Raw genomic sequence first — 15342 nt, 5'->3', positions numbered from 1 at the left:
CAGAAGGAGAAGAATAAGTAGAAGAACAAGAAGAAAAAGCAAAAGAGCAAGAAGAACAAGAACAAGAACAAGAAGAACAAAAACAGAAAGAAGAAGAAAAAGAAGAAGGAGAAAAAGAACCAGAAGGAGATGAAGATGAAGAAGAGGGAGAAGGGATAGAAGAAGAAGAAGAAGAAGAAGAAGAAGAAGAAGAAATAGGAGAAGGGAAAGAAGGGAATTTTTTCCGACCCATCCCTATATAAACAAACGGCTCTTATTCTGACAGTTTACCGGAAGCGCGTCACGGTGACGCGTCTCCGTAAGAGGAAGTGGCTCCGCGGTGTGATTTGACGGAAGATGCTTAAGAACCGGGAGCTGCTGGTGAGTTGAACGGTTTACCGAGTCCAGTGATCCAGGTTGTCTTCTGGTCTTCTGGAGCTCGAGGTGCGTCATTTCCGGGACTTCAGCCCCCGGTGAGCTGCTGCGGTTCACCGGAACCCTTGCGGACCGAGGAACGGGGTTCAACCTCGCCCTCTGCTGCGGGTTCACCTGGGTTACGGTTAGCCTGGCAGTTATAGTTCACCTGGGTTACGGTTCACCTGGGTTACGGTTAGCCTGGGTTACGGTTCACCTGGGTTACGGTTCGCCTGGGTTACGGTTAGCCTGGCAGTTATAGTTCACCTGGGTTACGGTTAGCCTGGCAGTTATAGTTCACCTGGGTTACGGTTAGCCTGGGTTACGGTTAGCCTGGCAGTTATAGTTCACCTGGGTTACGGTTCACCTGGGTTACGGTTCACCTGGGTTACGGTTCGCCTGGGTTACGGTTAGCCTGGCAGTTATAGTTCACCTGGGTTATAGTCAACCAACATAAAGGCTATATATATATATATATATATATATATATATATATATATATATATATATATATATATATATATATATATATATATGAGAGAGACTCTCCTGTCCTCCGACGGCCTGTGACTTGTTGAACGGATGTGAGAAATACCTGAGAAGCCTTTTCTCATGCTGCTCAGTGGGCGGAGCCTCAGGAGGAGACTGTTTATAACCCCCCCAGGCTCAGTGGGCGGAGCCTCGGGGGCAGACCGTACCCCGAGGGGCAGACTGTTTATACTGGGAACCAGTGAGATTCCACACAATGAGCATGTTTGTTTTTGGTGTGTACCTGACAGCAGGTGCAGCTCCTGTCCTCCCTGGTCCACTAAAGTGTGTTTGTGTTGCAGCTTTCCCAGACACAATTCAGTGAAGATGAGACCATGGTCCCGGTACTAACCTCCAGAAAAGCCAGCGAACTCCCCGTCCACGAAGTCGTGTGTGTCCTGCAGGTACGCTCTCCTCGACCAGCTTCTGTCCACATTGTCTTCGGCCCATCATTGTGTTTCTATTATTTAACACCTTTTAATACTTCCTGTTTATACTTCCCACAATGTTCTCTTTATGAGCCATGAATGTATCTAGTCCGCTTGGTTCTGTTTCACATGGTACTAAAGAACTCTTAATAATAACCTTGACACTGTCGTGGTGGTGAAACAGGCCGACCTGCAGGTTGGTCTGACCCAGGAGGAGGTGAGCAGGAGGAGAACCTACCACGGCTGGAACGAGTTCGACATCAGTGAAGAGGAGCCACTATGGAAGAAATACATCTCCCAGGTAACCTCTGCTCCTGTCTGAGGCATCCCTAGCTGACTGCCCAGTGTCCTCATGGTCCTCATGGTCCATAATGTCTCTGAGGCATCCCTAGCTGACTGCCCATGGTCCTCATGGTCCATAATGTCTCTGAGGCATCCCTAGCTGACTGCCCAGTGTCCTCATGGTCCACATGGTCCATAATGTCTCTGAGGCATCCCTAGCTGACTGCCCATGGTCCTCATGGTCCATAATGTCTCTGAGGCATCCCTAGCTGACTGCCCAGTGTCCTCATGGTCCACATGGTCCATAATGTCTCAGAGGCATCCCTAGCTGACTGCCCAGTGTCCTCATGGTCCACATGGTCCATAATGTCTCTGAGGCATCCCTAGCTGACCTAGCTGACTGCCCAGTGTCCTCATGGTCCACATGGTCCATAATGTCTCCGAGGCATCCCTAGCTGACTGCCCAGTGTCCTCATGGTCCTCATGGTCCATAATGTCTCTGAGGCATCCCTAGCTGACTGCCCAGTGTCCTCATGGTCCACATGGTCCATAATGTCTCCGAGGCATCCCTAGCTGACTGCCCAGTGTCCTCATGGTCCACATGGTCCATAATGTCTCAGAGGCATCCCTAGCTGACTGCCCAGTGTCCTCATGGTCCACATGGTCCATAATGTCTCTGAGGCATCCCTAGCTGACCTAGCTGACTGCCCAGTGTCCTCATGGTCCACATGGTCCATAATGTCTCTGAGGAAATGTCTCTAGGACAGAAGCTGATTCACAGAACAACACTGTAATATATAATATGTGTTCATGTTTTATTAGTGGGGGATGTTTATCTTTGCGGCTTGCCACTGATGACATCACAAAATGAATGACTCGTAGGAATGTAGACAATCAAAGACCTGTTACAGGACTGTCTGACTGAAGACCTGTAGACCTGTTACAGGACTGCCTCTGACTGAAGACCTGTAGACCTGTTACAGGACTGTCTGACTGAAGACCTGTAGACCTGTTACAGGACTGCCTCTGACTGAAGACCTGTAGACCTGTTACAGGACTGCCTCTGACTGAAGACCTGTAGACCTGTTACAGGGCTGTCTCTGACTGAAGACTTGTTACAGGACTGCCTCTGACTGAAGACCTGTTACAGGACTGTCTCTGACTGAAGACCTGTTACAGGACTGTCTCTGACTGAAGACTTGTTACAGGACTGTCTCTGACTGAAGACCTGTTACAGGACTGTCTCTGACTGAAGACCTGTTACAGGACTGTCTCTGACTGAAGACCTGTTACAGGACTGTCTCTGACTGAAGACTTGTTACAGGACTGCCTCTGACTGAAGACCTGTTACAGGACTGCCTCTGACTGAAGACCTGTTACAGGACTGTCTCTGACTGAAGACTTGTTACAGGACTGCCTCTGACTGAAGACCTGTTACAGGACTGTCTCTGACTGAAGACTTGTTACAGGACTGTCTCTGACTGAAGACCTGTTACAGGACTGTCTCTGACTGAAGACTTGTTACAGGACTGCCTCTGACTGAAGACCTGTAGACCTGTTACAGGACTGCCTCTGACTGAAGACCTGTAGACCTGTTACAGGACTGCCTCTGACTGAAGACCTGTAGACCTGTTACAGGACTGTCTCTGACTGAAGACCTGTTACAGGACTGTCTCTGACTGAAGACCTGTAGACCTGTTACAGGGCTGTCTCTGACTGAAGACTTGTTACAGGACTGCCTCTGACTGAAGACCTGTTACAGGACTGTCTCTGACTGAAGACCTGTTACAGGACTGTCTCTGACTGAAGACTTGTTACAGGACTGTCTCTGACTGAAGACCTGTTACAGGACTGCCTCTGACTGAAGACCTGTTACAGGACTGCCTCTGACTGAAGACCTGTTACAGGACTGTCTCTGACTGAAGACTTGTTACAGGACTGCCTCTGACTGAAGACCTGTTACAGGACTGTCTCTGACTGAAGACTTGTTACAGGACTGTCTCTGACTGAAGACCTGTTACAGGACTGTCTCTGACTGAAGACTTGTTACAGGACTGCCTCTGACTGAAGACCTGTAGACCTGTTACAGGACTGCCTCTGACTGAAGACCTGTAGACCTGTTACAGGACTGCCTCTGACTGAAGACCTGTAGACCTGTTACAGGACTGTCTCTGACTGAAGACCTGTTACAGGACTGTCTCTGACTGAAGACTTGTTACAGGACCGTCTCTGACTGAAGACCTGTAGACCTGTTACAGGACTGTCTCTGACTGAAGACCTGTAGACCTGTTACAGGACTGCCTCTGACTGAAGACCTGTTACAGGACTGTGACTGAAGACCTGTAGACCTGTTACAGGACTGTCTCTGACTGAATACCTGTTACAGGACTGCCTCTGACTGAAGACCTGTAGACCTGTTACAGGACTGTCTCTGACTGAATACCTGTTACAGGACTGTCTCTGACTGAAGACCTGTTACAGGACTGTCTCTGACTGAAGACCTGTAGACCTGTTACAGGACTGTCTCTGACTGAAGACTTGTTACAGGACCGTCTCTGACTGAAGACCTGTAGACCTGTTACAGGACTGTCTCTGACTAAAGACCTGTAGACCTGTTACAGGACTGTCTCTGACTGAAGACCTGTAGACCTGTTACAGGACTGCCTCTGACTGAAGACCAGCTTGCCACTGATGACATCTCAAAATGAGTGACTCGATGGAATGTGGACAATCAAAAGATGGACGCCACCCTGCTGAATAAAAGACACCTTTCACTCATTCAGAGACCTGCATCATGAAACCTTTTGGTGAATTGAGTCTCAATCATTTACTTTGATTCATGAGGACTGTCGTCACCTTAAAGATTTAAGATATGAATGTGAACCCACCTTGGACTCTTCAAACTGTCTTTCAAAAATTCTTAACCATTAGTCAGAGGACTCACCATACCGGAAAAACCTGTACGCACCACGACTGTCACATAATGAAGGCAGCCGGAAGACATTTGTTGATGTGTCTCTGACTGAAGACCTGTAGACCTGTTACAGGACTGTCTCTGACTGAAGACTTGTTACAGGACCGTCTCTGACTGAAGACCTGTAGACCTGTTACAGGACTGTCTCTGACTGAAGACCTGTAGACCTGTTACAGGACTGTGTCTAACTGAAGACTTGTTACAGGACTGTGTCTAACTGAAGACCTGTTACAGGACTGTCTGACTGAAGACCTGTTACAGGACTGTGTCTAACTGAAGACCTGTTACAGGACTGTCTCTAACTGTAGACCTGTTACAGGACTGCCTCTGACTGAAGACCTGTAGACTTGTTACAGGACTGCCTCTGACTGTAGACCTGTTACAGGACTGTCTCTGACTGAAGACCTGTAGACCTGTTACAGGACTGCCTCTGACTGAAGACCTGTAGACCTGTTACAGGACTGCCTCTGACTGAAGACCTGTAGACCTGTTACAGGACTGCCTCTGACTGAAGACCTGTTACAGGACTGTCTCTAACTGAAGACCTGTTACAGGACTGCCTCTGACTGAAGACTTGTTACAGGACTGCCTCTGACTGAAGACCTGTTACAGGACTGCCTCTGACTGAAGACCTGTTACAGGACTGCCTCTGACTGAAGACCTGTAGACCTGTTACAGGACTGTCTCTGACTGAAGACTTGTTACAGGACCGTCTCTGACTGAAGACCTGTTACAGGACTGTCTCTGACTGAAGACCTGTAGACCTGTTACAGGACTGTCTCTGACTGAAGACCTGTTACAGGACTGCCTCTGACTGAAGACCTGTTACAGGACTGTCTCTGACTGAAGACCTGTAGACCTGTTACAGGACTGTCTCTGACTGAAGACCTGTTACAGGACTGCCTCTGACTGAAGACCTGTAGACCTGTTACAGGACTGTCTCTGACTGAAGACCTGTTACAGGACTGTCTCTGACTGAAGACCTGTTACAGGACTGCCTCTGACTGAAGACCTGAAGACCTGTTACAGGACTGCCTCTGACTGAAGACTTGTTACAGGACTGCCTCTGACTGAAGACCTGTTACAGGACTGCCTCTGACTGAAGACCTGTTACAGGACTGCCTCTGACTGAAGACCTGTAGACCTGTTACAGGACTGTCTCTGACTGAAGACTTGTTACAGGACCGTCTCTGACTGAAGACCTGTTACAGGACTGTCTCTGACTGAAGACCTGTAGACCTGTTACAGGACTGTCTCTGACTGAAGACCTGTTACAGGACTGCCTCTGACTGAAGACCTGTTACAGGACTGTCTCTGACTGAAGACCTGTAGACCTGTTACAGGACTGTCTCTGACTGAAGACCTGTTACAGGACTGCCTCTGACTGAAGACCTGTTACAGGACTGCCTCTGACTGAAGACCTGTAGACCTGTTACAGGACTGTCTCTGACTGAAGACTTGTTACAGGACCGTCTCTGACTGAAGACCTGTTACAGGACTGTCTCTGACTGAAGACCTGTAGACCTGTTACAGGACTGTCTCTGACTGAAGACCTGTTACAGGACTGTCTCTGACTGAAGACCTGTTACAGGACTGCCTCTGACTGAAGACCTGAAGACCTGTTACAGGACTGCCTCTGACTGAAGACCTGTTACAGGACTGCCTCTGACTGAAGACTTGTTACAGGACTGCCTCTGACTGAAGACCTGTTACAGGACTGCCTCTGACTGAAGACCTGTTACAGGACTGTCTCTAACTGAAGACATGTAGACCTGTTACAGGACTGCCTCTGACTGAAGACCTGTTACAGGACTGTCTCTAACTGAAGACATGTAGACCTGTTACAGGACTGTCTCTGACTGAAGACCTGTTACAGGACTGTCTCTGACTGAAGACCTGTTACAGGACTGTCTCTGACTGAAGACCTGTAGACCTGTTACAGGACTGTCTCTGACTGAAGACCTGTTACAGGACTGCCTCTGACTGAAGACCTGTTACAGGACTGCCTCTGACTGAAGACCTGTAGACCTGTTACAGGACTGTCTCTGACTGAAGACTTGTTACAGGACCGTCTCTGACTGAAGACCTGTTACAGGACTGTCTCTGACTGAAGACCTGTAGACCTGTTACAGGACTGTCTCTGACTGAAGACCTGTTACAGGACTGTCTCTGACTGAAGACCTGTTACAGGACTGCCTCTGACTGAAGACCTGAAGACCTGTTACAGGACTGCCTCTGACTGAAGACCTGTTACAGGACTGCCTCTGACTGAAGACTTGTTACAGGACTGCCTCTGACTGAAGACCTGTTACAGGACTGCCTCTGACTGAAGACCTGTTACAGGACTGTCTCTAACTGAAGACATGTAGACCTGTTACAGGACTGCCTCTGACTGAAGACCTGTTACAGGACTGTCTCTAACTGAAGACATGTAGACCTGTTACAGGACTGTCTCTGACTGAAGACCTGTTACAGGACTGTCTCTGACTGAAGACCTGTTACAGGACTGCCTCTGACTGAAGACCTGTTACAGGACTGTCTCTGACTGAAGACCTGTTACAGGACTGCCTCTGACTGAAGACCTGTTACAGGACTGCCTCTGACTGTAGACCTGTTACAGGACTGCCTCTGACTGAAGACCTGTTACAGGACTGTCTCTAACTGAAGACATGTAGACCTGTTACAGGACTGTCTCTGACTGAAGACCTGTTACAGGACTGTCTCTGACTGAAGACCTGTTACAGGACTGCCTCTGACTGAAGACCTGTTACAGGACTGCCTCTGACTGAAGACCTGTTACAGGACTGCCTCTGACTGAAGACCTGTTACAGGACTGCCTCTGACTGAAGACCTGTTACAGGACTGCCTCTGACTGAAGACCTGAAGACCTGTTACAGGACTGCCTCTGACTGAAGACCTGTTACAGGACTGCCTCTGACTGAAGACTTGTTACAGGACTGCCTCTGACTGAAGACCTGTTACAGGACTGCCTCTGACTGAAGATCTGTTACAGGACTGTCTCTAACTGAAGACATGTAGACCTGTTACAGGACTGCCTCTGACTGTAGACCTGTTACAGGACTGCCTCTGACTGAAGACCTGTTACAGGACTGTCTCTGACTGAAGACCTGATACAGGACTGTCTCTGACTGAAGACCTGTTACAGGACTGTCTCTGACTGAAGACATGTAGACCTGTTACAGGACTGTCTCTGACTGAAGACCTGTTACAGGACTGTCTCTGACTGAAGACCTGTTACAGGACTGCCTCTGATTGAAGACCTGTTACAGGACTGCCTCTGACTGAAGACCTGTTACAGGACTGTCTCTAACTGAAGACATGTAGACCTGTTACAGGACTGCCTCTGACTGTAGACCTGTTACAGGGCTGTCTCTGACTGAAGACCTGTTACAGGGCTGTCTCTGACTGAAGACCTGTTACAGGACTGTCTCTGACTGTAGACCTGTTACAGGACTGTCTCTGACTGAAGACCTGTTACAGGACTGTCTCTGACTGAAGACCTGTTACAGGACTGCCTCTGACTGTAGACCTGTTACAGGACTGCCTCTGACTGAAGACCTGTTACAGGACTGTCTCTAACTGAAGACATGTAGACCTGTTACAGGACTGTCTCTGACTGAAGACCTGTTACAGGACTGTCTCTGACTGAAGACCTGTTACAGGACTGCCTCTGACTGAAGACCTGTTACAGGACTGCCTCTGACTGAAGACCTGTTACAGGACTGTCTCTAACTGAAGACATGTAGACCTGTTACAGGACTGCCTCTGACTGTAGACCTGTAGACTTGTTACAGGACTGCCTCTGACTGTAGACCTGTTACAGGACTGTCTCTGACTGAAGACCTGTAGACCTGTTACAGGACTGCCTCTGACTGAAGACCTGTAGACCTGTTACAGGACTGCCTCTGACTGAAGACCTGTAGACCTGTTACAGGACTGCCTCTGACTGAAGACCTGTTACAGGACTGTCTCTAACTGAAGACCTGTTACAGGACTGCCTCTGACTGAAGACCTGTTACAGGACTGCCTCTGACTGAAGACTTGTTACAGGACTGCCTCTGACTGAAGACCTGTTACAGGACTGCCTCTGACTGAAGACCTGTTACAGGACTGCCTCTGACTGAAGACCTGTAGACCTGTTACAGGACTGTCTCTGACTGAAGACCTGTTACAGGACTGCCTCTGACTGAAGACCTGTAGACCTGTTACAGGACCGTCTCTGACTGAAGACCTGTTACAGGACTGTCTCTGACTGAAGACCTGTAGACCTGTTACAGGACTGTCTCTGACTGAAGACCTGTTACAGGACTGCCTCTGACTGAAGACCTGAAGACCTGTTACAGGACTGCCTCTGACTGAAGACTTGTTACAGGACTGTCTCTGACTGAAGACCTGTAGACCTGTTACAGGACTGTCTCTGACTGAAGACCTGTTACAGGACTGCCTCTGACTGAAGACCTGTAGACCTGTTACAGGACTGTCTCTGACTGAAGACTTGTTACAGGACCGTCTCTGACTGAAGACCTGTTACAGGACTGCCTCTGACTGAAGACCTGTAGACCTGTTACAGGACTGTCTCTGACTGAAGACCTGTTACAGGACTGTCTCTGACTGAAGACCTGTTACAGGACTGCCTCTGACTGAAGACCTGAAGACCTGTTACAGGACTGCCTCTGACTGAAGACCTGTTACAGGACTGCCTCTGACTGAAGACTTGTTACAGGACTGCCTCTGACTGAAGACCTGTTACAGGACTGCCTCTGACTGAAGACCTGTTACAGGACTGTCTCTAACTGAAGACATGTAGACCTGTTACAGGACTGCCTCTGACTGTAGACCTGTTACAGGACTGCCTCTGACTGAAGACCTGTTACAGGACTGTCTCTAACTGAAGACATGTAGACCTGTTACAGGACTGTCTCTGACTGAAGACCTGTTACAGGACTGCCTCTGACTGAAGACCTGTTACAGGACTGTCTCTGACTGAAGACCTGTTACAGGACTGCCTCTGACTGAAGACCTGTTACAGGACTGCCTCTGACTGTAGACCTGTTACAGGACTGCCTCTGACTGAAGACCTGTTACAGGACTGTCTCTAACTGAAGACATGTAGACCTGTTACAGGACTGTCTCTGACTGAAGACCTGTTACAGGACTGCCTCTGACTGAAGACCTGTTACAGGACTGCCTCTGACTGAAGACCTGTTACAGGACTGTCTCTGACTGAAGACATGTAGACCTGTTACAGGACAGTTTCTGACTGAAGACCTGTTACAGGACTGCCTCTGACTGAAGACCTGTTACAGGACTGTCTCTGACTGAAGACCTGTTACAGGACTGTCTCTGACTGAAGACCTGTTACAGGACTGCCTCTGACTGTAGACCTGTTACAGGACTGCCTCTAACTGAAGACATGTAGACCTGTTACAGGACTGTCTCTGACTGAAGACCTGTTACAGGACTGTCTCTGACTGAAGACCTGTTACAGGACTGCCTCTGATTGAAGACCTGTTACAGGACTGCCTCTGACTGAAGACCTGTTACAGGACTGTCTCTAACTGAAGACATGTAGACCTGTTACAGGACAGTTTCTGACTGAAGACCTGTTACAGGACTGTCTCTGACTGAAGACCTGTAGACCTGTTACAGGACTGTCTCTGACTGAAGACCTGTTACAGGACTGTCTCTAACTGAAGACATGTAGACCTGTTACAGGACAGTTTCTGACTGAAGACCTGTTACAGGACTGTCTCTGACTGAAGACCTGTAGACCTGTTACAGGACTGTCTCTGACTGAAGACCTGTTACAGGACTGCCTCTGACTGAAGACCTGTAGACCTGTTACAGGACTGTCTCTGACTGAAGACCTGTTACAGGACTGTCTCTGACTGAAGACCTGTTACAGGACTGCCTCTGACTGAAGACCTGAAGACCTGTTACAGGACTGCCTCTGACTGAAGACCTGTTACAGGACTGCCTCTGACTGAAGACTTGTTACAGGACTGCCTCTGACTGAAGACCTGTTACAGGACTGCCTCTGACTGAAGACCTGTTACAGGACTGTCTCTAACTGAAGACATGTAGACCTGTTACAGGACTGCCTCTGACTGTAGACCTGTTACAGGACTGCCTCTGACTGAAGACCTGTTACAGGACTGTCTCTGACTGAAGACCTGTTACAGGACTGCCTCTGACTGAAGACCTGTTACAGGACTGTCTCTGACTGAAGACCTGTTACAGGACTGCCTCTGACTGAAGACCTGTTACAGGACTGCCTCTGACTGTAGACCTGTTACAGGACTGCCTCTGACTGAAGACCTGTTACAGGACTGTCTCTAACTGAAGACATGTAGACCTGTTACAGGACTGTCTGACTGAAGACCTGTTACAGGACTGTCTCTGACTGAAGACCTGTTACAGGACTGCCTCTGACTGAAGACCTGTTACAGGACTGTCTCTAACTGAAGACATGTAGACCTGTTACAGGACTGCCTCTGACTGTAGACCTGTTACAGGACTGTCTCTAACTGAAGACATGTAGACCTGTTACAGGACTGCCTCTGACTGTAGACCTGTTACAGGACTGTCTCTGACTGAAGACCTGTTACAGGACTGTCTCTGACTGAAGACCTGTTACAGGACTGCCTCTGACTGTAGACCTGTTACAGGACTGCCTCTGACTGTAGACCTGTTACAGGACTGCCTCTGACTGAAGACCTGTAGACCTGTTACAGGACTGCCTCTGACTGAAGACCTGTTACAGGACTGCCTCTGACTGAAGACCTGTTACAGGACTGCCTCTGACTGAAGACCTGAAGACCTGTTACAGGACTGCCTCTGACTGAAGACCTGTTACAGGACTGTCTCTGACTGAAGACCTGTAGACCTGTTACAGGACTGTCTCTGACTGAAGACCTGTTACAGGACTGCCTCTGACTGAAGACCTGAAGACCTGTTACAGGACTGCCTCTGACTGAAGACCTGTTACAGGACTGCCTCTGACTGAAGACTTGTTACAGGACTGCCTCTGACTGAAGACCTGTTACAGGACTGCCTCTGACTGAAGACCTGTTACAGGACTGTCTCTAACTGAAGACATGTAGACCTGTTACAGGACTGCCTCTGACTGTAGACCTGTTACAGGACTGCCTCTGACTGAAGACCTGTTACAGGACTGTCTCTGACTGAAGACCTGTTACAGGACTGCCTCTGACTGAAGACCTGTTACAGGACTGTCTCTGACTGAAGACCTGTTACAGGACTGCCTCTGACTGAAGACCTGTTACAGGACTGCCTCTGACTGTAGACCTGTTACAGGACTGCCTCTGACTGAAGACCTGTTACAGGACTGTCTCTAACTGAAGACATGTAGACCTGTTACAGGACTGTCTCTGACTGAAGACCTGTTACAGGACTGTCTCTGACTGAAGACCTGTTACAGGACTGTCTCTGACTGAAGACCTGTTACAGGACTGCCTCTGACTGAAGACCTGTTACAGGACTGCCTCTGACTGAAGACCTGTTACAGGACTGTCTCTAACTGAAGACATGTAGACCTGTTACAGGACTGCCTCTGACTGTAGACCTGTTACAGGACTGCCTCTGACTGAAGACCTGTTACAGGACTGTCTCTGACTGAAGACCTGTTACAGGACTGTCTCTGACTGAAGACCTGTTACAGGACTGTCTCTGACTGAAGACATGTAGACCTGTTACAGGACAGTTTCTGACTGAAGACCTGTTACAGGACTGCCTCTGACTGAAGACCTGTTACAGGACTGTCTCTGACTGAAGACCTGTTACAGGACTGTCTCTGACTGAAGACCTGTTACAGGACTGCCTCTGACTGTAGACCTGTTACAGGACTGCCTCTAACTGAAGACATGTAGACCTGTTACAGGACTGTCTCTGACTGAAGACCTGTTACAGGACTGTCTCTGACTGAAGACCTGTTACAGGACTGCCTCTGATTGAAGACCTGTTACAGGACTGCCTCTGACTGAAGACCTGTTACAGGACTGTCTCTAACTGAAGACATGTAGACCTGTTACAGGACTGCCTCTGACTGTAGACCTGTTACAGGGCTGTCTCTGACTGAAGACCTGTTACAGGGCTGTCTCTGACTGAAGACCTGTTACAGGACTGTCTCTGACTGTAGACCTGTTACAGGACTGTCTCTGACTGAAGACCTGTTACAGGACTGTCTCTGACTGAAGACCTGTTACAGGACTGCCTCTGACTGTAGACCTGTTACAGGACTGCCTCTGACTGAAGACCTGTTACAGGACTGTCTCTAACTGAAGACATGTAGACCTGTTACAGGACTGTCTCTGACTGAAGACCTGTTACAGGACTGCCTCTGACTGAAGACCTGTTACAGGACTGTCTCTAACTGAAGACATGTAGACCTGTTACAGGACTGCCTCTGACTGTAGACCTGTAGACTTGTTACAGGACTGCCTCTGACTGTAGACCTGTTACAGGACTGTCTCTGACTGAAGACCTGTAGACCTGTTACAGGACTGCCTCTGACTAAAGACCTGTAGACCTGTTACAGGACTGCCTCTGACTGAAGACCTGTTACAGAACTGCCTCTGACTGAAGACCTGTTACAGGACTGCCTCTGACTGAAGACTTGTTACAGGACTGCCTCTGACTGAAGACCTGTTACAGGACTGCCTCTGACTGAAGACCTGTTACAGGACTGCCTCTGACTGAAGACCTGTAGACCTGTTACAGGACTGTCTCTGACTGAAGACCTGTTACAGGACTGCCTCTGACTGAAGACCTGTAGACCTGTTACAGGACTTTCTCTGACTGAAGACCTGTTACAGGACTGTCTCTGACTGAAGACCTGTAGACCTGTTACAGGACTGTCTCTGACTGAAGACTTGTTACAGGACCGTCTCTGACTGAAGACCTGTTACAGGACTGTCTCTGACTGAAGACCTGTAGACCTGTTACAGGACTGTCTCTGACTGAAGACCTGTTACAGGACTGCCTCTGACTGAAGACCTGAATACCTGTTACAGGACTGCCTCTGACTGAAGACCTGTTACAGGACTGCCTCTGACTGAAGACCTGTTACAGGACTGTCTCTGACTGAAGACCTGTAGACCTGTTACAGGACTGTCTCTGACTGAAGACCTGTTACAGGACTGCCTCTGACTGAAGACCTGAAGACCTGTTACAGGACTGCCTCTGACTGAAGACCTGTAGACCTGTTACAGGACTGTCTCTGACTGAAGACTTGTTACAGGACCGTCTCTGACTGATGACCTGTTACAGGACTGTCTCTGACTGAAGACCTGTAGACCTGTTACAGGACTGTCTCTGACTGAAGACCTGTTACAGGACTGCCTCTGACTGAAGACCTGTAGACCTGTTACAGGACTGTCTCTGACTGAAGACCTGTTACAGGACTGTCTCTGACTGAAGACCTGTTACAGGACTGTCTCTGACTGAAGACCTGTTACAGGACTGCCTCTGACTGAAGACCTGAAGACCTGTTACAGGACTGCCTCTGACTGAAGACCTGTTACAGGACTGCCTCTGACTGAAGACTTGTTACAGGACTGCCTCTGACTGAAGACCTGTTACAGGACTGCCTCTGACTGAAGACCTGTTACAGGACTGTCTCTGACTGAAGACCTGTTACAGGACTGCCTCTGACTGAAGACCTGTTACAGGACTGTCTCTGACTGAAGACCTGTAGACCTGTTACAGGACTGTCTCTGACTGAAGACTTGTTACAGGACCGTCTCTGACTGAAGACCTGTTACAGGACCGTCTCTGACTGAAGACCTGTTACAGGACTGTCTCTGACTGAAGACCTGTAGACCTGTTACAGGACTGCCTCTGACTGAAGACCTGTTACAGGACTGCCTCTGACTGAAGACCTGTTACAGGACTGTCTCTGACTGAAGACCTGTAGACCTGTTACAGGACTGTCTCTGACTGAAGACCTGTTACAGGACTGCCTCTGACTGAAGACCTGAAGACCTGTTACAGGACTGCCTCTGACTGAAGACCTGTAGACCTGTTACAGGACTGTCTCTGACTGAAGACTTGTTACAGGACCGTCTCTGACTGAAGACCTGTTACAGGACTGTCTCTGACTGAAGACCTGTAGACCTGTTACAGGACTGCCTCTGACTGAAGACTTGTTACAGGACTGCCTCTGACTGAAGACCTGTTACAGGACTGTCTCTGACTGAAGACCTGTTACAGGACTGTCTCTAACTGAAGACATGTAGACCTGTTACAGGACTGCCTCTGACTGTAGACCTGTTACAGGACTGCCTCTGACTGAAGACCTGTTACAGGACTGTCTCTGACTGAAGACCTGTAGACCTGTTACAGGACTGTCTCTGACTGAAGACTTGTTACAGGACCGTCTCTGACTGAAGACCTGTTACAGGACTGTCTCTGACTGAAGACCTGTAGACCAGTTACAGGACTGTCTCTGACTGAAGACCTATTACAGGACTGCCTCTGACTGAAGACCTGAATACCTGTTACAGGACTGCCTCTGACTGAAGACCTGTTACAGGACTGCCTCTGACTGAAGACCTGTTACAGGACTGTCTCTGACTGAAGACCTGAAGACCTGTTACAGGACTGCCTCTGACTGAAGACCTGTAGACCTGTTACAGGACTGTCTCTGACTGAAGACTTGTTACAGGACCGTCTCTGACTGAAGACCTGTTACAGGAC

At 49.0% G+C, this 15342-nt stretch overlaps 1 protein-coding gene across 3 annotated transcripts in view; it reads left to right on the top strand.

Moving 5' to 3' along the window:
• The first annotated feature begins 234 nt into the window (after nucleotides 1-234).
• Nucleotides 235-15342, top strand: part of atp2c1 (ATPase secretory pathway Ca2+ transporting 1) — a 41465-nt gene continuing 26357 nt past the window's right edge. The window contains exons 1-3 of one of the 3 annotated variants that reach the window (XM_034553098.1): nucleotides 235-360; nucleotides 1224-1325; nucleotides 1534-1650. In XM_034553098.1, the coding sequence (XP_034408989.1) occupies nucleotides 337-360; nucleotides 1224-1325; nucleotides 1534-1650 (243 nt within the window). In that variant the 5' untranslated portion in view covers nucleotides 235-336. Of the gene's footprint in view, nucleotides 453-1223; nucleotides 1326-1533; nucleotides 1651-15342 lie in introns of all 3 variants that reach the window. The other 2 variants (XM_034553100.1, XM_034553101.1) reach the window with 2 other exon arrangements.

The sequence above is a fragment of the Cyclopterus lumpus genome, chromosome 16, assembly GCF_009769545.1.
Source record: "Cyclopterus lumpus isolate fCycLum1 chromosome 16, fCycLum1.pri, whole genome shotgun sequence".
NCBI lineage: Eukaryota > Metazoa > Chordata > Actinopteri > Perciformes > Cyclopteridae > Cyclopterus > Cyclopterus lumpus.
Note: the sequence above shows the minus strand (reverse complement) of the source record. Positions and strands in the feature narration are given on the sequence as shown.